The sequence below is a fragment of the Lithobates pipiens genome, unplaced genomic scaffold (genome assembly GCF_037356315.1).
Source record: "Lithobates pipiens isolate NorthernLeopardFrog02 unplaced genomic scaffold, aLitPip1_a1.2 Scaffold_22, whole genome shotgun sequence".
Taxonomy (NCBI): domain Eukaryota; kingdom Metazoa; phylum Chordata; class Amphibia; order Anura; family Ranidae; genus Lithobates; species Lithobates pipiens.
In genome coordinates this window covers 104,568,690-104,591,885 of record NW_027507784.1, presented here as the reverse complement: position 1 = coordinate 104,591,885, position 23,196 = coordinate 104,568,690, and the positions used below count along the sequence as shown (strand labels likewise).

At 42.3% G+C, this 23,196-nt stretch overlaps 1 protein-coding gene across 2 annotated transcripts in view; it reads left to right on the top strand.

The window, feature by feature from the left end:
• GPR155 (G protein-coupled receptor 155) overlaps window positions 1–23,196 on the top strand; it is a 96,474-nt gene that overhangs the window by 33,877 nt on the left and 39,401 nt on the right. For both annotated transcript variants that reach the window (XM_077448034.1, XM_077448035.1), the window contains exons 3-6: window positions 11,903–12,302; window positions 16,254–16,419; window positions 16,847–17,002; window positions 21,339–21,422. In XM_077448034.1, the coding sequence (XP_077304160.1) occupies window positions 11,903–12,302; window positions 16,254–16,419; window positions 16,847–17,002; window positions 21,339–21,422 (806 nt within the window). The remainder of the gene's footprint in view (window positions 1–11,902; window positions 12,303–16,253; window positions 16,420–16,846; window positions 17,003–21,338; window positions 21,423–23,196) is intronic.

The window sequence follows — 23,196 nt, the reverse complement described above, 5'->3', positions numbered from 1 at the left end:
GGAAAAGCTCGGAGAGGGGCACTAATCCAGATGCTGCAGGAGGGTAGCTGTAGTGTCCTGTAGGTGCAGCTGGATTGAGAAAGGGTATTTTTAATGTGTGAAGATAAGTGAGGAATCTTCTTAACCACTCAAGCCCCGGACCAATTGACAGCCTAAGGACCAGAGATCTTTTTACAATTTCGCACTGCACTGCTTTAACTGGTAATTGCGCGGTCATGCAATGTTGTATCCAAACGAAATTTGCATCCTTTTCTTCCCACAAATAGAGCTTTCTTTTGGTGGTATTTGATTGCCTCTGCGATTTTTTTACTTTTTGCGATATAAATGGAAAAAGACCGAAAACTTCGAGGGGGCAAAAAAATATTTTCTACTTTTTGTTATAAGAAAAATCGAATAAACTCCAATTTTTAGTCATACATTTAGGGCAAAATGTATTCAGCCACATGTCTTTAGTAAAAAAAAAATGTCAATAAGCGTATATTTATTGGTTTGCGCAAAAGTTATAGCGTCTACAAACTAGAGTACATTTTCTGGAATTTAATGGCTTTTAATTTATGACTGCCTATCTCATTCCTTGAGGTGCTAAAATGGCAGGGCAGTACAACCCCCCCCCCCCCCCCCCATGACCCCATTTTGGAAAGTAGACACCCCAAGGAAATTTCTGAGGGGCATGTTGAGCCCATTGAATCCTTTTTTTGTTTTTGTTTTTTTTGTCCCAAGTGATTGAATAATGACACAAAAAATAAAAATAAAAAAAAGTTGTCACTAAATTATATATTGCTCACACATGCCATAGTTATATGTGGAATTGCTCCCCAAAATATATTCTACTGCTTCTCCTGAGTACGAGGATACCACATGTGTGGGACTTTTTGGGAGTCTAGCTGCGTACGGCACCCCGAAAACCAATCACTGCCTTCAGGATTTCTAAGGGTGCAAATTTTTGATTTCACTCCTCACTACCTATCACCGTTTCAAAGGCCATAAAATGCCAAAATAGCACAAAACTGGGGCTGCAACGATTAATCGATATTATAATAATAATCGATAATGAAAATCGTTGTCAACGATTTTCATTATCGATTAGTTGGTCCGCACCTTCCGCCTGTCTGTTAGTTGAAAAAAAACGGAAACAAATCCTCTCCTCCTATGCCATCCGTCCTCGGCGGCGCTCTCTGTGACCAGGCACGCACTCGCCGCTGCACGTCCGCGGCGCGCCTCTCCTCCTCGCTGATGTCAGGTGACATTCACACAGATCTCAGCCCCGCCCGCTGCTGCCTCGAGGGAACAGAGAGGGCGAGAATCTGTGAGGAGGACACAGCCGAGCTGCACACAGTGTGAAAAAAAGGTAGCAGCTATCGGCTAAAAGTTGTACCCAGCGCGCGCGCACACACACGGGGACACCAATGATGGGGCACCCCCCCCCCCGGCTGAAACACCAATGTGGCACTATTATTCCCCCCCCCCCCCGCTGAAACACCAATGTGGCTCTATTATTCCCCCCCCGCTGAAACACCAATGTGGCTCTATTATCCCCCCCCCCCCCAGAAACACCAATGTGGGAGGAATAACGCCCCATCATTGGTGTCAGTGGGGGGGGGTGGAATAGTGCCCCGTCATTGGTGTCAGTGGGGGGGGGGGATAGCGCCCCGTCATTGGTGTCAGTGGGGGGAATAGCGCCCCGTCATTGGTGTCAGTGGGAGGAATAGCGCCCCGTCATTGGTGTCAGTGGGAGGAATAGCGCCCCGTCATTGGTGTCAGTGGGAGGAATAGCGCCCCGTCATTGGTGTCAGTGGGAGGAATAGCGCCCCGTCATTGGTGTCAGTGGGAGGAATAGCGCCCCGTCATTGGTGTCAGTGGGAGGAATAGCGCCCCGTCATTGGTGTCAGTGGGAGGAATAGCGCCCCGTCATTGGTGTCAGTGGGAGGAATAGCGCCCCGTCATTGGTGTCAGTGGGAGGAATAGCGCCCCGTCATTGGTGTCAGTGGGAGGAATAGCGCCCCGTCATTGGTGTCAGTGGGAGGAATAGCGCCCCGTCATTGGTGTCAGTGGGAGGAATAGCGCCCCGTCATTGGTGTCAGTGGGAGGAATAGCGCCCCGTCATTGGTGTCAGTGGGAGGAATAGCGCCCCGTCATTGGTGTCAGTGGGAGGAATAGCGCCCCGTCATTGGTGTCAGTGGGAGGAATAGCGCCCCGTCATTGGTGTCAGTGGGAGGAATAGCGCCCCGTCATTGGTGTCAGTGGGAGGAATAGCGCCCCGTCATTGGTGTCAGTGGGAGGAATAGTGCCCCGTCATTGGTGTCAGTGGGAGGAATAGGGCCCCGTCATTGGTGTCAGTGGGAGGAATAGCGCCCCGTCATTGGTGTCCGTGGTAGGAATATAGCGCCCCATCCATGGTGTCCGTGGGAGGACTAGCGCCCCGTCATTGGTGTCCGTGGTAGGACTAGCGCCCCGTCATTGGTGTCCATGGTAGGGATAGCGCCCCATCCATGGTGTCCATGGTAGGGATAGCGCCCCATCATTGGTGTCAGTGGGAGGAATAGTGCCCCATCATTGGTGTCCCAGTTTTTTCATTATTACTTTTAAATAAACGGAAAACTTGAACATTGCGTTTTTTTTGTGATTTTTATCCGATTAATCGAAAAAATAATCGGCCGATTAATCGATTATGAAAATAATCGTTAGTTGCAGCCCTACACAAAACCCCCCCAAATGACCCCATTTTGGAAAGTAGACACCCCAAGCTATTTACTGAGAGGCATGTTGAGTCCATTAAATATTTTATATTTTGCCACAAGTTGCAGGAATATTACAATTTTTTTTTTTTTTTTTCACAAAGTTGTCACTAAATGATATATTGCTCACACATGCTAAGGGCATAAGTGAAATTGCACCCCAAAATAAATTCTGCTGCTTCTCCCGAGTACGGGGATACCACATGTGGGGGACTTTTTGGGAGTCTAGCCACGTACGGGACCCCTAAAACCAAGCACCGCCTTCAGGATTTAAATATAAAACGCTACAAAAAAAACTGTCAGCGATCGCAGGGATCAGTCCTGGCTCTGCGATCGCTGCAGTTATGTGTTTGGTGTTTTGTAAGGGACAGTGATCGATCGATCGATACTGCACTTGGGTGGGCTGGGCGGTGGGGCAAAACGCAGGTGCCAGCAGGTATCTGGGCTGATCCCGCTAACAATGCGTTTTTTTGGAACCCTAAACTGCTAGTATAGATCTGATCAGATCAGATATTGATCTGTTCAGATTCTATACCACTACGGGAGGTTTATGCTTTGCACGTGGGTGTTAACGGTACTGGCACTAACCTAGCGCTGCCTGGGGCAACGCAGACCCTGACCCTAAAACCTAATTGATATCACCCGCCGGGTGATCAGGGGGTTAAACCTTTATTGGGTAATAAATGGTGGGTGCCCTGATGCTATAAAAAGCAAACTAACCAGAGTCACCCGTAACACTTATACGGTGATCAGTGGTGAAAGGGTTAACTAAGGGCAATCAGGGGGTTCACATTTTTATTAGGTAGTATATGGGGGTCCCTGGCGCTATAAAAAAACCTGACGGGGGACCTAAATAACTAACTGGCTAACCAGCGTTACCAGTGACACTTATACTGTGATCGCTGGTGAAAGGGTTACCTAGGGGCAATCGGGGGGTTAAAACCATTATTGGGTAGTATATGGGGGTACCTAGCGCTATAAAAACCTGGCAGTGAACCTAAAAAAAATAACCTTTATTGGGAGGTGATAGGGGGCTACCCTGGACCTAACACTAACTGCCCTGACAGTTTTTTACTTTTACAACTGACACTAAATGCAGTGATCAGCAAATAAATGATCACTGCAATCAGTGACACTATGACTGGGAGGGGGCGATCGGGGGGGGGGGGGGTTGTGTGCCTATGTGTGCCTACGTGTCAGTGTAGTGTTGGTGCACACTTACTTTCTCTCTCTTCTCCTCGCCGTCCTGTCAAAAAGACCGCCCCGAGGAGAATGACATCACTTCCTCCCTGCCTGTGTTTACTATACACAGCGGGAGAAGCTTCTCATTCGCCAGGAGCGATCGAGAGGGGATGGCCAGAAACCAACGGCCATCCCCTCATCCCGGATTGCTCCTGAAGCGAATCGGACCCCCCACCCGCTGGAAGGCAAGCACGTACATGTACGTGCTTGTGCCTGTACTTGCCATTCTGATGACGTACATTGGCATGCGGCAGTCCTTAAGTGGTTAATCTTTCAGGTAGAATTAGAAATCATAGACTAGAAACTTGCACCCAGTAGAGTATATCGGCTAAGGGAACTAGCAAAGGGTTGAGAATTGCTGGAAGCAAGAGGGATAAAACGGGCTTTGTTTGCCAGTGTCCATAACTGGCGTTATCAGCATATAACCCGTGGTCTTGATTAATGGAAGTTTGTGTACTGTACTCCCAAAAAAAAAAAAAGATTTTACAAGCAAGGCAAAAATACCTTTTTTTTTATTTTATTTTTTTTATTTTTTTCCACAGACACAGTTCATCCATTTTTTATTTTTTATTTTTCCAGCCACCCAGAACCAGAGGAATTGTGTTTTTTTTTTTTTTTTTTTTTCTTATGTTGTATGGGCTTTATGAAACCACCTGGTTACTGTTTTGAATTGATTTCAGTAACTTTTTGTCACACCATCATGTCGCACATTTTTGTGTATTTTGATGCTTTTTTTTTTTCTTCTTTTAAATAAAGAATTTAAAAAATATATATTTTTTTTTCTATAAAACCGTGAAATGTCTCCTTTTTCAGGTGACACAAATGGTAAGCTTCAAGCCCCTGCAGAATACTAGCTAGACTTTTCCCACAATGTATCACGTTGGTATGACTTCCATTTAAACCAGTGTATGTTATTGTTGCCATAAAGGTTGTCTGCAATGGAAAAACACAACAAATTGTTTGACAGTACACTGAATGAACCTTAAAAGGGCACGTCCACACCAGATGCATCAGAGCAATGCTGTTAGCTATTTTCTGCGCAGCTCCAACTCCTGGACAAGGCAAAATGCCTTGTTACCAGTAGCGTCCGTTCACATCAGAGTTACTGTGGTAAGCACTGAAAAAAGTCATTCCTGCAGTACTTTTTTTCAGTGCAGTGGGTTGCAGCAAAAACCACCTCACCAAAATGCTGCTACGGTGAATAGAACTGCGTTGATATGTCACTTTTGACAATTCAATTAGATTTTCTAAACAAAAAAAAAAAAAAAGCAAACAATGCAACGTGCTGATATCAGCAAATTGGCGCAGTGTCCCCCAGCACACACCAGTGGCCATGTAATCCATGCAGATCTGCTAGTGAGAACGAGCATTTAACGTTAACTTGTGATTAGGGTATGCAGGCACTGTGGAGCAATGAATCTTCAAATTCACAGTAAAAGCACTGAAATAATTGTCTATGCCCAGCTCCCCTTCCCAGCAGCGAGCCTACCTATTCTAGCCCTCTTCTTTTTTTTTTTTTATTCTTTTTTTTTTTTTTTTTTGTTAACCACTTTAATACCAGGCACTTATGCACCTTCCCGCCCAGACCAATTTTCAGCTTTTTTTTTTTTTTTGTGCTCTCACACTTTGACATTTACTCATGCTACACTGTATCCAAACAAAATTTTTATCATTTTTTTTTGCACAAGTAGAGCTTTCTTTTGGTGGCATTTAATCACCACTGGATTTTTTATTTTTTGCGATACAAGTGAAAAAACGGCGAAAATTTCGAATAAAAAACACCTTTTTTCTTTTTAGTTTCTATTGTAAAATTTTGCAAATAAGTCATTTTTCTTCGTAAATTTGTGGCAAAATTTATACTGCTACATATCTTTGGTCAAAACAAAACAAATGGATATTATTTAGTCTGTGTGAAAGTTTTATATAGTCTACAAGCTATGGTCCCAATCACTGAAAATTGATCACATCTAATCACACCTGATGTACTGAAAGCCTATTTCATTCCAGAGACACTAATGAGGGAAGTACAAATACCCCCCAAATGACCCCTTTTTGGAAAGTAGATAGTCCAAAGTATTTACTAAGAGGCATGGTGAGTTTTTTTTGAAGTTGTAATTTTTTTTCACAATTCTTGGGAAAACGAAGACACTTTTTTTTCACACTGGTCATATTAACAGGTTTTTTCTCTCACACAGCATATGCATAATTGCAACTACATCCCAAAATACATTCTGCTACTCCTCCTGAGTATGGTGATACCATATGTGTGAGACTTTACGTTGTCCAACATTGAAGTAGCACCTTCAGGCGTTCTACAAGCATAAATTGCACATCTCATTTCTCAACTACCTATTACGCTTTTGAAAGCCCTGGAGCACCAGGACAATGGAATTGCCCACAAAATTACCCCATTTTGGAAAGCAAACACCCCAACGTATAATCCTATGAGACATAAGTCTTTTGAACAGTTAATTTTTTTTTCTTCAAGTTTTTGGAAAATGTGTGTAAAAAAAAAAAGATGCATTTTCATATTTTTTTTCCAAAGTTGTCCATTTATAAGATATTTCTAAGACATAGCATGTACATAGCAAAAATGACACCCCAAAATACATTCCGCTACTCATCCTGAGTATGTCAATACCACATGTGTGAGACTTTTACACATTTTGATGCCTGGCCACATACAGAGGCCCAACATCCAAATAGCACCTCCAGGCATTCTAGCAGCATAAATTACACATATAATTTTCTGACTACCAATCACATTTTTGAAGGCCTTTCATAGCAGGTACATACCAAATAACAAAAGATTACCTGTGGTTTTTAGTAGTGCAGTGATCTACAGAGGCGAGCATCAGTCCAGGCAGCAGGCAGGGATGTGGTCAGCGACAGCAAAAGCAATCATACAGGCAGCAGGCATGAATACAGTCCATAGTTTGTACAGGCTGAAATACTGTCAGCACAGCCAAAGCATTGGTCCAGGTAGCAGGCAGATGTGTCCCGACAGAAATGCTGTCCATAGTCGGTAGAGGCAGCAGGCAGATATATGGTCAACACAGCCAAAGTATTGGTCCAAGCAGCAGGAAGAAACATGACCCAGGACATTATGGACCATTACAGGCAGCAATATGGTCAGCACAGCCAAAGTATTGGTTCAGGCAGCAGGAAGGACCATCAAGCTTAGGGACAGGGGTAGAGACTTCTCCCACCCAAATCTCTTTGAACCCTCCGGGCAACAAGACCCTATTCTGGGAGCACACAAAATGAAAAAACGCTTTTCTCTACTCAGAACGCTATTCTGAAGCCCCTCACATATGTGAGACCCCTGTGTACTAAAGTAGAAGGGCAAAAGATCAGTCCAAGTTGCAGGCAAACACATGGTCACTTAACAGGCCGAGGTCGGTGCACATGGAAGTCAGAAACGTGGTTTAAAACGGCAGTCAAAGACATCGTCAGTAAACAGGCCAGGGTCAGTTAATTAACATATAAGGTAGCAACATGGTAGCAGGCAAATGATCCACACAGGAATTTGAAATGGGGAAATGGCAGTCTGTTACTAAGGGGAACTAATATCTGATGGATGTGTGATCATTTTTGAAGCAATCTCCGATGCACAGGCCAGGTTGGGAGGGACATTGGGGACAATAATAGCTTGTATCTCATCTTACTCCTCCTCTGCTGCATACATGGCATTTCTTTTGGCGTCTTCTTACAGATTCTGTGGGGGGAATGTTATGGGGAAATTGTTGCTCGTGAAGTCGACTCACACTATCAGAGTGAATGCTTCTTGGGGCGGGACCTTGTCGGTAAATTAGGGCAGTGATGATGATTTCTTCACTATACTTGAGGTAGGTAATTTGTTGGTTTTTAGTTTTATTTTCGGTAGCAAACAAACAAATGAAACAGGTGAAATGCAACTTTCTTATACCAATGATGGGACTTTCTGGTTGACAAAAAGGGTTGTAGCATCTGAACGTTTAAATCCACCCCCCCCCCCCCCCCCACATGTACATATTGTAGTCATGGACACATTCAGGCTTTACAACGGGGCCACGTCTTCTCTGGATCTCCACCACGGTGTCATTGTTGTGGATGGTAGAGAGGATATGGACATCTTTCTTGTCCCACCACTTCATGGCCAACACCTCCTTATTTCTCATGAATGCCGATTCTCTGTTTTTCTATTTTTTCTGTTAACATATTTTGTGGGAAGCGCTTCCGTTTTTTTATTTTTATTTTTTAAAAGGTACCACAGGCCAGGGTTTGCTTACTGTAAAGGTGCCAAAAAAGGGGCAGGCTGGTATAATAGATGTCGACATATAAGTGGTATCCTTTTTCAAACGGGGGTATGCCAGCTCCCAGACAATTTTCCCACTGGTTCCAATATATGTGGGGCAATCATGGGGCTGGAGCTGGGAGTCTTTGCTTTCATAAATCCGGAATGTGAAGATGTATCCAGTGGCTCGATCACATACTTTATTTCATTTCAACCCATACCTGGCTCTCTTACTTGGGATATACTGCTTGAAGTGCAGTCGGCCAGTAAAATATATAAGGGACTCGTCCACACACACTTTTTTTTGGTCTGGGATAAAAACTTCAGTAAATACCTGGGAAAGGGAATTGATTAGGGGGCGTATCTTGTACAATTTGTTGTGGTTGGGATGATCTTAGGGAGGGCACTGTGAATTATCATTGAAGTGTAGAAAACGCATAATCATGTCATATCGTGTCCTGGACATGACAGCAGAATATATCAGCATGTGGTGGATGGGGTTGGTGGACCAATAGGCATGGAGTTGTTCTTTTTTTGTAAGCCCGATATTGAATGTAAGGCCCAAAAATAATTTAAATTTGTCCAGTGTTAGCCGTCGCCCCTGGAACACGTGGGCATAGGATGAACTGGGGTGGGCAGCAATAAATTGGGATGCATACAGGTTGGTTTGGTCCACCATATTCTGCAGCAAATCTTGTGGGAAAAATAAATAAAAATAATCTAATTGGGAAAAATGTGTAGTGTTGGGCTGCACACCTGACTGTGCGGTGAAAGGGGGGATGATAGCGGATCCTGAGTTGGCAGGCAACCATAAGGGGTTTGGACACAGCTGGTCACATGCTAAACACCCTGATCTGGGAAGCACTGTGTCCAAGGGACACGCGCCTTCCCCTGATCCCCGCTCTACGCAACTCAGGTGGCACGCTGTCTGCACGCCACCGAGTCTCCTGTGACATGATCAGCTGTGATTTTGACACAGCCGATCACGTGGTAAACAGCCAATTTCATTGGCTCCATTGGCTGTTTTACCGTGATCAGGGAAGCGCTGTGTCCGAGGGGGACACGCCGTCCTCGATCACTGTGGGCTTGCTAGGGATTATCCTGCTGGACATCATATGGAGCCCAGCCAGGATAACACAACCACCGCACAGGCTGTCAATTTGCTATATGCCGGGTGGGAAGTGGTTAAACAATACATCTTTTTTTGTGTATAATAGGTAATGATACACTTTATGATATACATTAGTCAAAAATGAAAGATTGGTATAGGATTATTCAGTTCCTGGTGTCCTGGGCATGTTCACCCCTGATGGGTTCAAACTGTAAGCATGATATGGACATCAAGTTAGACTAATGCCCCATACACACGATCGGACTTTCCGACAACAAAACCGTGGATTTTTGTTCGTAGGTTGTTGTCTCCGATTTGTCTTGCATACACACGGTCACACAAATGTTGGCCAACAATTACGAACGTAGTGACGTACAAGACTTGCATATCATCTCCATTACGACCGCTAGTTTTACAAGCCCGAGCGCTTCTGGCTCGTACTTGATTCCGAGCATGCGTTGACTTTTGTGCGACAGACTTGTGTACACGCGATCGGAAAGTCCGACAACAAAAATTTGTTGGCGGAAAATTTGAGAACCTGCTAGCCAACATTTGCTGGCAGAAAGTCCGCCAACAAAGGTTTGATGGAGCATACACACTGTCAGACTTTCCGCCAACAAGCTCACATCCAACGTTTGTTGTCGGAAAATCCGATTGTGTGTATGGGGCATAAGTCTTCTAGCCTTCTAATTGCCTGTAAACACAAAGCAAGATGCAGGGTGAGTTGCTCTTTCAGGTGCTGCCACTACAGGAAGGGAGGAGTAGAGCTGTTGTGAGCTTAGGAATTTAGTGCTCTAGAGGTCAGTGAAGACTTCGGTCTTCGCTGACCAAGCAAATTTAGTGCTTGTTAAGATTATGCAAGTACTTAAATGTCCATAACCTGGCCATAGGCTTACATTAAAAGTTAATATTCACCTAGTATCATTCATTATGTTGCATTTTCCAGCGCAGGAAAAATACCTGGCAACAAGATTCTTTCCAATAGCATTCTCACTATTGAGATTTTTGTAGAAAAATTAAGTCTCCTGTACAAACAAGAACCAGTCAGTATGGTTCCCTATCATGTGATCACCGTGACATGACCATGAAGTTTATTAGCAAACAAACCTCCCCAGCTTCTGGTTGTGACAGTATTTTTCTGTATGCGCTTTCTGTGCTTACATAAAAATAAAAAATTAATTGTAGAAGTGCACCTGTGCCATTACATATTCCTAAAGAGTGATATGAGAATTCTAAGGGATATGTCTGACCTCTGTTGATTCCTAACAGCTAAGACACACGTCAAACACAAGGCCCATGGGCCGAATCCAGACGTTTCATGTGGCCCTTGCACACAGGACTTTTTTTGATCATAAAATCTGGGTGCACAGGTGCTAACCAATGATCGCAATGCAAATGAGGGACTGAGCTGCCAACACTGCTGGGAGGTACTAGAGCTGGTCTGGGTAGGTGAGATGCAAGGAAGCCTTGGAGGGATGAGGGCTGCAGAGGTCAGAACCGAGGAGGGGTGGAAGTGAGATGTGGACAGCCTGTGAAAGAGAGCTTAACCCTACACACTGTGCATGTAGCACACCCCTAAACCCTGCACACTCTATGTAGTACACTCCTCAACCCTAACTCTGTAGACAGGACAACCCTGAACCCAGCACTTGGTATGTAGCACACCCCTGAACTCTGAATTCTGTGAATGGGGCAGCCATGAAACTGCACTCTGTACATAGCGCATCCCTTAACTATGCACATAACACACCATAATGTTGCTGCACTTGTTATGAGATTGAGTTTGACACCCCTGAGCAAAGACATGTGGATCTTGTTTAGAGAGCTGCCAGGATTCCAAGTGTCTGCTCTGATAGATAAACATAGTGCCCTGTTATGAAAGCATTGAAAATAAATTTCTCCCCAAAGCTTGTACATACAGAGGTGAACAATGACACCTGTTCACTTCAGTGAAGACCATACAGAGCTGCCATGAAAATAAGGTCAAAAACACATGTTTTGTCTATTTGTAAGCCTCTAAGGAAAAAGCTGAGCAAGGTATTTGTTAAAAGAAGGTAAAAATTAGCCATGCAAATTAGTCCTAGAGCAGTGATGGCGAACCTTGGCACCCCAGATGTTTTTGAACTTCATTTCCCATGATGCTCAACTATACTGCAGAGTTCATTAGCATCATGGGAAATGTAGTTCCAAAGCATCTGAAGTGCCAAGGTTCGCCATCACTGTCCTAGAGTATTTGTCAGTTTAACAACATACCAACTTTAGATGATGCTAAATTTGATCTGGACATCTATGCATCTATATGGTTTAGTTCTAGGCAGGATGATAAGGTACCTAAATTGCCAGTCTGTATGTTGCCATTATTTTCTGGCATTGGTTGCTTTTCCTTGTTCATGATTGAAGTAGATTTACCATCACTCACTGTTCAGACCAATACTGATATTTCCTGTCCTGCCTGTGATCACTAATGACTAACAAGACCTTCTTTATCCCAGATTTTTGCTAATCAGTAAGTAATCTACTTGTCTAACTTTTTTCTAGTTGAGGCCTTGTACCAAACGACATATCCTAAATACCTCCAATATATATACTTGGTGGCCCCTGTGTCCCTCATGATGCTGAACCCATTGGGCTTTGTTCTCTGTGAGATCCAAAAATGGAGAGAAAATCCTGTCACCACACAAGGCAAAGTGAAGATCGTAGGACTTGCGTTTCTTCGTGTCTTCCAGAACCCCATTGTATTTATGGTATTTATAGGCATTGCCTTCAACTTTGCACTTGGACAGAAGATTCCTGTTTACTTGGAGAATTTTTTGGATGGCCTGGCTAGCTCTTTTTCGGGATCAGCTTTATTTTACCTAGGTCTTACAATGGTCGGACAGACTAGCAAGCTTAAGAAATCTTCTTTCGTTGCATTGCTTCTACTTATCACTGCAAAGCTGTGAGTATGATTTATGGTCCTTGAGTTTCAGCTTGCCAGTTTTTTTCTTTCATTAGATTGTAAAATTTCTCATCTGTTTGACTAGGCAATTTGCAAAGCAATCAAAAGTCTTATTTGCCTTTTTACATGCGCTGCCAAGAGGTTAGACTCAGCACTTTCCTCTTATGTGTATTTTAAGCAGTTTTTTTTTTTTTTTATACATTTTATTGTCCAAAGCCTGTGTGACAACTAAAAACACTTCAAAACTTTGTGTATCTCTTGATAGGGAAAGTTCCCTTCCTGTACAGAAATCACTAGGGTATTTTCATGGATTTTATTTCTCATTTTGCATTTTGGGGGTTGAACATTATTTTCTTTTTAAGGGCTGGGTCACACCAAGTGAGTTAACACACTACTACCCTTATGTCTTATCCTAAACAGTTTTTTGGTAAGTTTCTGGAGTTGTTACTTGCTTTGTCAGGCATAGATAAATGCACTTTAAGGCCTCATGTACACTGCTGCTGGTAAACGGACGTTTGGGAGCAGTTTGGCATTTTTTTTTTTTTTCAACGGATCCTGAACTCTCCTCTGTTATCTTATCAATACATGTACACTACAAGTGCACTTGGAAGTGCAGTCGCTGTAGATCTGAGGGGGACATGCAAGGAAACTAAAAAACAGCATTTTTGCTTGCACATGATTGGATTATAAAATCAGCAGAGCCTCCCCTCATTTCAGATCTTCCCCTCAGATCTACAGCGACTGCACTTACAAGTGCACTTGCTGTGCGCTTGTAGTGCAAAGTGGATTTGCCATTAGCAAATAAACCCCATAGTCGTTTCCAGGCAGTTGCGATTTAGAGGTTTTTTTGAAACCCCAAAAAAATGCGTTCAGAAGCTGTGTTTAGAGGCATTTCAAATACCCGCGTTTAGGCGCCTTTTTATCTAGTAGCGTTTTTAAAGGGAAACATTTTATTTATTACTTTTGAGCCCGGAAAATGCTAAAAACACACCAAAAACTCAATTATCACTATATGCAAGCTTGATATACCATGTGATATTCCCCTCATCAGACAATTATGCTGCACAATACACCAGAGCTTGACAAGTTTGCTTAGAATCTAGGAGCCAGCTGAAAAAGTTAGGAGCCAGTTTTTTAAAGTGGAAGTAAACTCCACTATCGTTTTCAGCCAAGGAAGCTGCCATCTTTGCCTCTGTTTAATCTTCAACTGCTATGGTGCTGCACATGTGATTCGTTATGACACCAGCCATTGGATGGTTTGATAGTTTGGTTTAGAGCACAGCCAATGTGCAGTTAGCATTCCCAGCATGCCTTTTTTTTTTTAAATCCATGGGTTTACTTCCACTTTAAATCCTGTGCCCAGTGCCCACTACTGCATGTCTGGGGCATCGGCAATAAGAATTGCTCATGCCTTATGCCAAGCAAAAAAAAAACCACTATTTTAAAAAAAATCAACTTTTTGTTTTTTTGTTATAAGATTTTGCAAATAATAAGTTTTTTTTTCTCCTTCACTGATGTGCACTAATGGGCAATGGTGAGGTGGCACTGATGGGCTGCACTGATGAAGCAGCATTGAGGTAGGAACTGATGGGCACCAATAGGCAGCACTGAGGTTCTACTGATGGGAACTGACAGGTGGTACTGATGGGCAACACTGAGGTGGCACTGACAGGTGGCACTGACGGGCAGCACTGAGGTGGCACTGACAGGTGGCACTTGGCAGATGGCACTGGAAGGTGGAACAGGGAGGTGGCATTGGTTGGCACTGGCAGATGGCACCAATTGGCACTAGCCACCTGGATGACAGTGGCAGGTTTCACGGCCAATAGTGTAACTGTGTGAAACTGAATGGTCTCTGCAGCGCCGTGGTGTGTGAAACTGTATGGAGAGAGAGAGAGAGAGAGAGAGAGAGATAGAGAGGAGCTGACAAATTCAGCGTGATGTCGGAGGTGTGCGGGACCCAGCAGCTATCCAGCCAATTATTGGGCTGTTTAAGAAAGGGGCGGGCCACATACGCGTAGTGGCCTGCCCAAATCCCATCCCATTGGCTGGTGTTGGATAGCTGGGTCCTTCCCACCCCCGACATCCAACCTCAAGTTTGACAGCTCCTCTCTCTCTTCATACAGTTTCACACACTGTGGCGCTGCTCTGCCAACAGAATGTGGAGAAGGGAGGAGGAACCTCTCGCCATGTCAGCGACTGCTGCGCCACTCTCTTTCTGCTCCATCCCCACTACCGCCGCTAATCACGTTACCAGACAGTGCACTGTCGGGAGGGCCTACGAGGCCCACTTTCCTGGCCAAGACCCCACAGCCCGCCCTCTAGCAGAGGCACCTGTCACTGACAAAAGCCCAGGGCCAGGGCACAATTTCTAGTCGCAACAGGATTTGTTGAGAGAGGAGAGAAATATATGGAGAGAGATTGATAAAGATAAGCACGGACCTGAGAGTCACCAACAGATGTTACTCTGGTGGCACACTTTCCTCATGTTGGTGTCGATGCGAACTAAATGGGGTCTAACCTTTTCCAAGAGAACGTCAAAGGTGGCAATTGACCTGCGTGTAAAATTAAAAGATTTCTTTGGGTAATTACACAGCTAAACATACATATAAGAAAAGTATCCTGTGGAAATGCGTTGAGCCATCAATGGATGTGTCCAGTAGCGACAAACTCTGGTCCTTTCATGCAATTTTCTACATCTTTGGAGCCTCAGCAAAGGCAACATCAGGAGCATTTCCTCACAAATGCTCATCATGGGATCCATATTAACAAACCAACCAAAAAATAACCGCTAGCTACAAGCCCGCTGCTTTTTCTCAGCTGCTCCTCGCACTGTTCTCTCACAGAATGGCTGAAATAGTTAATAAATACTTGTGCTTTCTAATCATTTCTAATCATCATTACAAAGCGGTTTGTAAACGGCGCTAAACACATTTTTTAAACATGGATTACTAGCTGTGATGAGCGCTCGGGAGAGGTTGAGAAACGTCCCGTGTACATGAAGCCTTAAGGAATCTGCTTACAGTGAATCCAATAACATAAACCTTCCGTGCTATGATGTGCAAACATCCCTACCTACTAATCTGCTTACAGTGTCTTGAAAAAGTATTTATACCAATTTAAATTTTTCATGTTACAACCAAAATTGTAAATGTATTTTATGTGATAGACCAACAAAAGTGACAATAATTGTGAAGTGGAAGGAAAATAATGGTTTTCCAAATTTTTTATGAATAAATATATGAAAAGTGTGGCATGCATTTGTATTCAAGCTCTGTCAGATTGGATGGAGAGCATCTGTGAAAGACATTTCTAACAAACCTCAGGGCTTCACAGAACAGCTGTATTTATACTAAGATTAAAGTGGTTCTGCACCTAAAAAAAAAAATATTAAAAGCCAGCAGCTACTAATATTGCAGCTGCTGACTTTTAATAAAATCACACTTACCTGTCCCAGGGTCCAGCGATGTCGGCGGCAGATGGCAAGCGATCGCTCGTCTCGCTGCTGCCCCCACCACCATCCTCTGACAGGGAATCGGAAAGTTAAGCATCGCGGCTCCCTACTGCGCATGCGCGAGTCGCACTGCGCGTCTCTTCTGGTCCCCCGCTGTGTCCTGGGAACTGTGTGTTTCCCAGAACACAACGTGGGGGGGGGGGGGGGTGGGAGGCAATTGGTTCTACTAGAGTTTAGTTAGGGGTATCGCAGTAAAGGGGGCTGAATACAAATGCACACCATGCTTTTCAGATATTTATTTGTAAAAAAATTTGAAAACCATTTATCATTTTCCTTCAACTTCACAAATTGTGTTTGGTCTATCGCATAAAATCCCAAGAAAATACATTTACGTTTTTGGTTGTAACATGACAAAATGTGGATAATTTTAAGGGGTATGAATACTTTTTGAAGGCACTGTAGATGCATTCAGTTTTTGGTGTTTTTGTTTCTTTTAGGCTGGTTCTGCCTCTTATCTGCAGGGAAATGGTGGAAGTGTTGGACCAGAGTGACTCAGACGTCAACCACACCAGTTTATCTAACTATGCATTTCTGTATGGAATCTTCCCCGTGGCACCCGGTGTCGCTATATTTGCCAACCAGTTCAACATGGAAGTAGAGATTGTACGTATGAGTAAAGATATAATTATATATATTTGTAATACAGTGCTTTGTAAACATTTTACATTACATTTTAATAATGCCCCCAGGGAGCTTAACTTCCATCTGTTATATGAATGGCAATACAGTGTGTGTATGTGTATATATATATATATATATATATATATATATATATATATATATATATATATATATATATATATATATATATATATATATATATATATATATATATATATATATTATATAATTTTTTTTTTTTTTTATGTGCCTTTCTTTCTGACTGTTAAAGCTGAACTTCAGGTTTACTTTCACTCTTAATAGTAGTTTGGGCCAAGCTGGGGAGGCGGTAAGGATGGTGTGTTAGAGAAAAGAACACTAGGTGCCGTGGGGGTGTCTGATCCCTACTTTTTTGTTGTTTCTTTTCCAGGTCACGTCAGGTATGGTGATCAGTACCTTTGTATCTGCTCCAATTATGTATGTTTCCGCCTGGCTACTGACTATTCCTTCAATGGACCCGAAACGTTTAATGTCGTCTTTGCAAAATGTCAGCTTTGATATCAGCATTGTCAGTTTGTTTGCCTTGGTAAGTTTACAAGTAATGTTTAGTATTTATCTGCTAAATTAAATATTCTGTCTTTTATTAACCAGTTCAGCTCTAGAGCAATTTTCATTTTTGCACACATGTAAAACTCTTCGTTTTTGGCAATAAAAAATATTATCTAAATTCTCCAGAACATTATATATTTTTTGAAAGCAGCAGCCCTGTATAATAAAATAAAGATAGTTGCACATTTTTATGTCACATGATATTTGTGCAGCTGTTTATTAAATGCCAATTTTCAGGAAAAAATATAATACACAAACAATATAATACCCATATTTGATAAAATATAAAAGATTACGAGGTTGTGTCGCGTAACTAGATACCAAACATGCCAAGCCTTAAAATTGCATGTGCCTCTGATATTGCAAAAAACGACGGTACCCAAAAACCTCCATAGGTGCTGCTTTTAAAAGCCTTTAGAGCAGCTCAGTTTAGAGTTAACCACGAGCTCTTGTATGAGATTTATTGCTCTGGTTTTGACAATTGCAGCGTTACGTCATGCATATGGTGCGACTGCAGAGTACATATGCCTGAGCACCGTGGTAATTTTATTTTTTACTTTATTTTAACCTTAATAAATCCCCATGTGATAGCACTGAGTTGAGGACAGGTACTCTCTTTGGAGACGTGGAGGGGGGGGGGGGGCACAGCACTGCCTGCTCTGGTAAAGTGATTGTCAGCTATTACAGCCATCGCATCACTTTCACTTTGAAGCCGGTAGCCAGCTGAACAAAACCATCACAAGTTGATGGCTGCTGCTACTCTACTACTGTGATTTAATGGCTCTGTATGTCCAGAGCTGAACTAGTTAAATATATCACTTTGTTCTCTAATGATTGTTGCCATGTATTTTAAATGTATTTCTCATTTTGTAAGTTTTAATAGAGAGAGTACTGCTTCTTCTAATAAGTTATTAACGTTAAAGGGTAACTAAAGGTTCAGTTTTTAAAAGACAAAAAAAAACAAACCTGTTATTCTTGCCTCCTCTGTACAGATGGTTTTGCACAAAGTGGCCCAGGCCCTCCTCCTTCTGGAGTCCCTCAGCAGCACTCCTGGCTTCTCCTGTTCTCGAGTGCCCCATTGGAGCGCCACTCTCCCTTGGGCACTCGTGCGGGCGTGCTCACGTGCCCTGCTGCTGCGTCTATGGACACCGACAGTAAGACTCGGGGGGGGAGGAGGCCCAAGCTCATTGGATTTGATTGACAGTAGCGGGAGCCAATGGCTGTGCTGCTATCAATCTATCCAGGACCTGAGACACCGGGTGGAGCCGGTGTGCTTGTGTCCCCGCCACTGGAAAGACTGGATTCAAGTAAGTAAAAGGGGGGGCTCTGGGGGGCAGCTGCAGCACTGGAGGTTTTTCACCCTAATGCATTAAGGTGAAAAACCTAGAGGGTTTACAACCTGTTTAAGCTTATAGATAAAATTTTCAAGCATGTACGTTTCTGTTCTTCCCGTAATCTGATTTACGTATCTCTGTCACATTACATAGTCAGGCAGCCAAGACCACTATTTTCTATTCTGCTTTGTGTCTATTGCACCCTTTTCATCAATTGACAGTCAGCTGGCAGACTAATTATGCTGTAGGTTGGGCAGGCAGGGGGTCAAAGTAGGTTTTACAGCTAGAATAGGAAATGGTAATAGTGCCTACAGTTGTGTTCAAAATAATAGCAGTCCAACATCACTAACCAGATCAATCACTGTTTTTGGTATAAATTCTATTTCTACATGGCAAATAATTTACTAGTTGGTGTAGTAGAGTAATAGAAAACCAACAGCCATGACATGCATGCTGCTGATTCTGTGTAATTGAATCATTACTTGAAAGGGACGTGTTCAAAATAATAGCAGTGTGGAGTTCAATTAGTGAGTTCACTCAGTCTGAAAAAAACAGGTGACCCTTATTTAAGGACAGAGGCAGCAAATGCCAGGTGGTCTGGATGCCAGGACGTGTCTCCATGCGGCTGCTTCCCACATATTAAGTTGACATCTACTATATAGTGTCATATCAACTTTTCAACAAACTTATTGTTACCATACAAACAGTATTGTCAGGCATCCAACTCCCCCAGGTTAGCCTGGCTACATTCAGTTCCTAGTTGATGTGATACCATCATACGCTCTGAAAATCAGCCATTTGAAACTGGCAGATTTTTGGAGACACCGTCCCACTCATATTTCTTGTTTTTACTAAACTTTATCAAAATGTTTGGTTTACGATATCGCCATAATATATATACAATTGACCTTTTTATAGACACCCCTGAAGAAGGAGTCATAGATACTCTGAAATGCATCAGGTGAACTATGAGAAATTTACTGTCAATCGTTGTAGTGATTTTGTACCTTGTACACAGTAACTGTAACCATTCCAATACATTTTATCTTTATTGTGTATACTATGTTTAATAAAATAAGCTTTTTTCTATAAACCATTTCAGTGCCTTAAAAGTCCATTTAGGGGACACCCTTTCTTTGTTTAGTCAATTCGGATGTGGCACCTTGCAGAGACACCCTCACCAATATAATTATTACATGCTGGGTACAGTGCATTTCTCTCTGAAAATTAGTAAAATGGGTTTTTCCAGACATTGTTTAGAACTGCGTACTTTGATTAAAAGTTGATCTTGATTGTGTGAAGAGTTGAAAAAACTACATGCTGAAGAGGTTGCAATTTGCCAAAGAACACATTGACTGACCTAAAGAGATATGTTGCAACATTTTGTGGACTGATGAAAGGAAAATTTTTTTTTTTTTAGTCTAAAGGGCCGCAGAAAGTTTGTCAGAAGACCCCCAAACGCTGAATTCAAGTCACAGTACACTGCAAAGACAGTGAAGCATGGTGGGGCAAGCATTATGATATGGAGATGTTTCTCATACTATAGTGTGGGGCCTATTTTACATTAAAATACTTGAAGAGGTCATGATGCATTATGCTCAGGGGGAAATGCCCTTGAAATGGGTGTTTCAACAAGACAATGACCCTATCCACACCAGTAAGTGAGCAGCATCTTGGTTCCAGACCAACAAGATTAATGTTATGGAGTGGCCATCCCAGTCCTCGGACCTTAATCCAATAGAAAGCTTGTGGGGTAACATCAAAAATGCGGTTTCTGAGGTAAAACCAAGAAATGCAGAGGAATTGCGGAACGTAGTGCAATCGTCCTGGGCTGGAATATCTGTTCACAGGTGCCAGAAGTTGGTTGACTCCATGCAACACAGATGTGAAGCAGTTCTCAGAACCAGTAGTTATACAACTAAATATTCAGTGATTCACAGGAAAGCTAAATCTTCAAGCATTTTCAGTTTATGCAATAAATGTTTGCATTTGTAAAGAAAAATGCAGACACTGCTATTTTTTGGAAGAGTCTAATAATCCTTTTTCTTCACTTTCTGTAAAGTAATGACAACATTTTTCTTCACGTTTTTGATTTGAAATAGACTGTGCAGTTTTCCAAATGCATCTGCGTGTATGGAAAAAAAAAACTATTATAAGGATTTTGAGCTTTTAGGCCCCTTTCACACATGCTGTACGATCAGGTCCGCTTGTCAGTTTTTCAGGAGAACCTGATTGGACCACCCATTTACCCCTATGGAGCGGTGGATGTCAGCTGACACCTGCTGCTATGCGATCCTCTCCGCCAAATCCAGACAGATGATGCTCCTATTTTCCATCTGTCTATTGGATTGGATGAAAATGGACAGGCGGTCTGTTTTCACCCAATCTCCCCATAGATCTGCACAATGAGTGTAGACGGACCTGTCAAACACCTGCTCAGCAGGGATCAGCGGAGCAATCCCCGCAGAGCAAGCGAAGTCCATCAAACTGATTTGCCTCGTATGAAAGGGTCCTTACTCACTTTTTTACACACTGCTATTATTTTTAACAGAACTGGCTAACCTGATTGACAAAACATCAGGTGAAATACAAATTCTGTATGTGAATTGTTTTAACTGTATAGTTTAGAAGTTTTCTGAAGTGCCTCTGTCATGCAGGAAATAGGTGGGATGCAGTTCCCTCCCCCAAAAAATGGAAAGAGCGCTCACTTGTTCTTACAGGTACAGAGCTGTGTGGGAGGAAGGGAAAAATGTATGTCATTTTGTGTTTTGGTAGCGTAGGAAAATGTGTTTATTACATCTGTATAATAATGGGTAAAACTCCCAAGATAGAGGGATAAGCCATCTAAAGATGTAAGGTGGAACATGGAGGCACAATGCTTCACACTAAACTCCAGTGAGACGGGCGGGGTGGATGGAGCAACCTATCACAATATCATTTATTTGCCCATTTGATTCATTTTTATGCATTTATTTGCAGGTCTGGTCTCTTGCCGTTTTGCTTTTGAGTAAAAAATATAAAAGACTTCCTCATTTGCTGACTGCAAATCTACTTCTGGCTCAAGTGAGTCTTTTATAATAAAAAAAAATGTTTTGCGTATTTGCTGTAATTTTTCACTGTGGAATGTATGGAAGGATATCACATTTTGGATAGTGTGACCATACCATGCATAATGTATTAAACATTTGTCATACAAGTAACATTCTTGTCTAAAGTTAAAAGTATTCTATTAATTGGTTCTTGGTTACTGTATGCATTGATTTTAGTAAAAGTCATCTTCTGGGAAATGACACATGTTGAAGCACTACTGTTTTGCTTCGCATTGATCACAGAAAGTATTCCACACTTCCTGAAATAGAGAATGGCTGCTGCTCGCCCACCACACGCTGTGGATCCCCCCCTCTGGTTTGTACATTACTACAGAACATACAAGTTGATGAGAAGAACAGCATGTGGCAGCGGTAACGGATATTCAACCTTCCCAAATGGTTTGCTTCTTCCTGGACTGTATGGCCAGGAAAAAGCAAAGCAGTGTCATTCCAACACACCGGCTGCTGAAAAAGTACGTTTGGTATGTTGACGATAAAGGAACAGCAGCATTCTGAGGTCATCGCTATGTTCTTTCTTCTGTTTTAAACTAATACCACTGTGCAGACAGACAGATAAGGGCTTTATTGCTAATAAGGCACCAGCAAGAATGTTTTGCTGCCTGATTTTAAGTAGCAGTGCCCTTGCTTTGAAATACATGAAAGGTTCACATTTAATTGTATTTGTTTTACTTTTCTGTCCGGGAATTTAGCTTGTTACAGTACTACTTTTGGTTTATATGAGGTAATATAGTGTATGGTAAGCTTATACATGAACTTTATGTGCATGTCTGTTTCATTTCACATTTTACCTTCATCGCCACCTAGAGCTCTGCTCAGTCTTTTTAACAGCTGCTTCTCACATGGTAATTTATGTCTCTTGGCAGACTGGTGTTGATGTAACCCTATTAGTTGAACATATATTTTACTATATAATGACTGCAAGCTGCAATGTACATACGTTGTGACGCAGTGGTACATTCAGCAGTGCTTGCTAAATCTGTGCAGTCCTGGCTGCTGCTACAAATGCATTACCGCCATTTAATGTATACCTTATCTTTGTTGTAAGGTGTAAATCTTTTTAAATAAACATAAGCTTGTAGATGTGCTAATCCTTTCACAGTACAACAAACTGGGTGTGTGGTCTAGTGCAGAATGATCTGTATAAGACTTCTATGGGTGGATACAAACCTTGAATTAAGGCACCAACAAGGAGTCCTTTTGACTCTCCCTTATGCTCGACACAAAATCATATTTAGGTTTTATTATTAAGAATTTATTTTTTACTGGTGGTGTCCTGGTGCGGCATTATGTTTCATCACATTTAGTATGGTGAGAGTAATCTCGCTGCTTGCTTCTATGACATACAGGGGAGAAAATAATTATTTGATCCCCTGTAAATTTTTTAAGTTTGCCCACTTACAAAGAAATTAAGGTTCTATCATTTTTTATCATAGGTGCATTTTAAATGATAGAGACAGAATATTAACAAAAATACAGAAAAAAACACATGATACAAATGTTACAGTTCAGCGAGTAAAAGAAGTGTATTTGATTCCCAAGCAAAACATGACTTAGTCCTTTGGTGGAGAAACTCTTGTTAGCAAGCACGGAGGTAAGACGTCTCTTGTAGTTGGTGACCAGGTTTGCACACATCTCAGAAGTAATTTTGGTCCACTCCTTACATATCTTCTCTAAATCCTTACAGTTTCTTGTCTGTCACTTGGCAACTCAAAGTTTCAGCTCCCTCC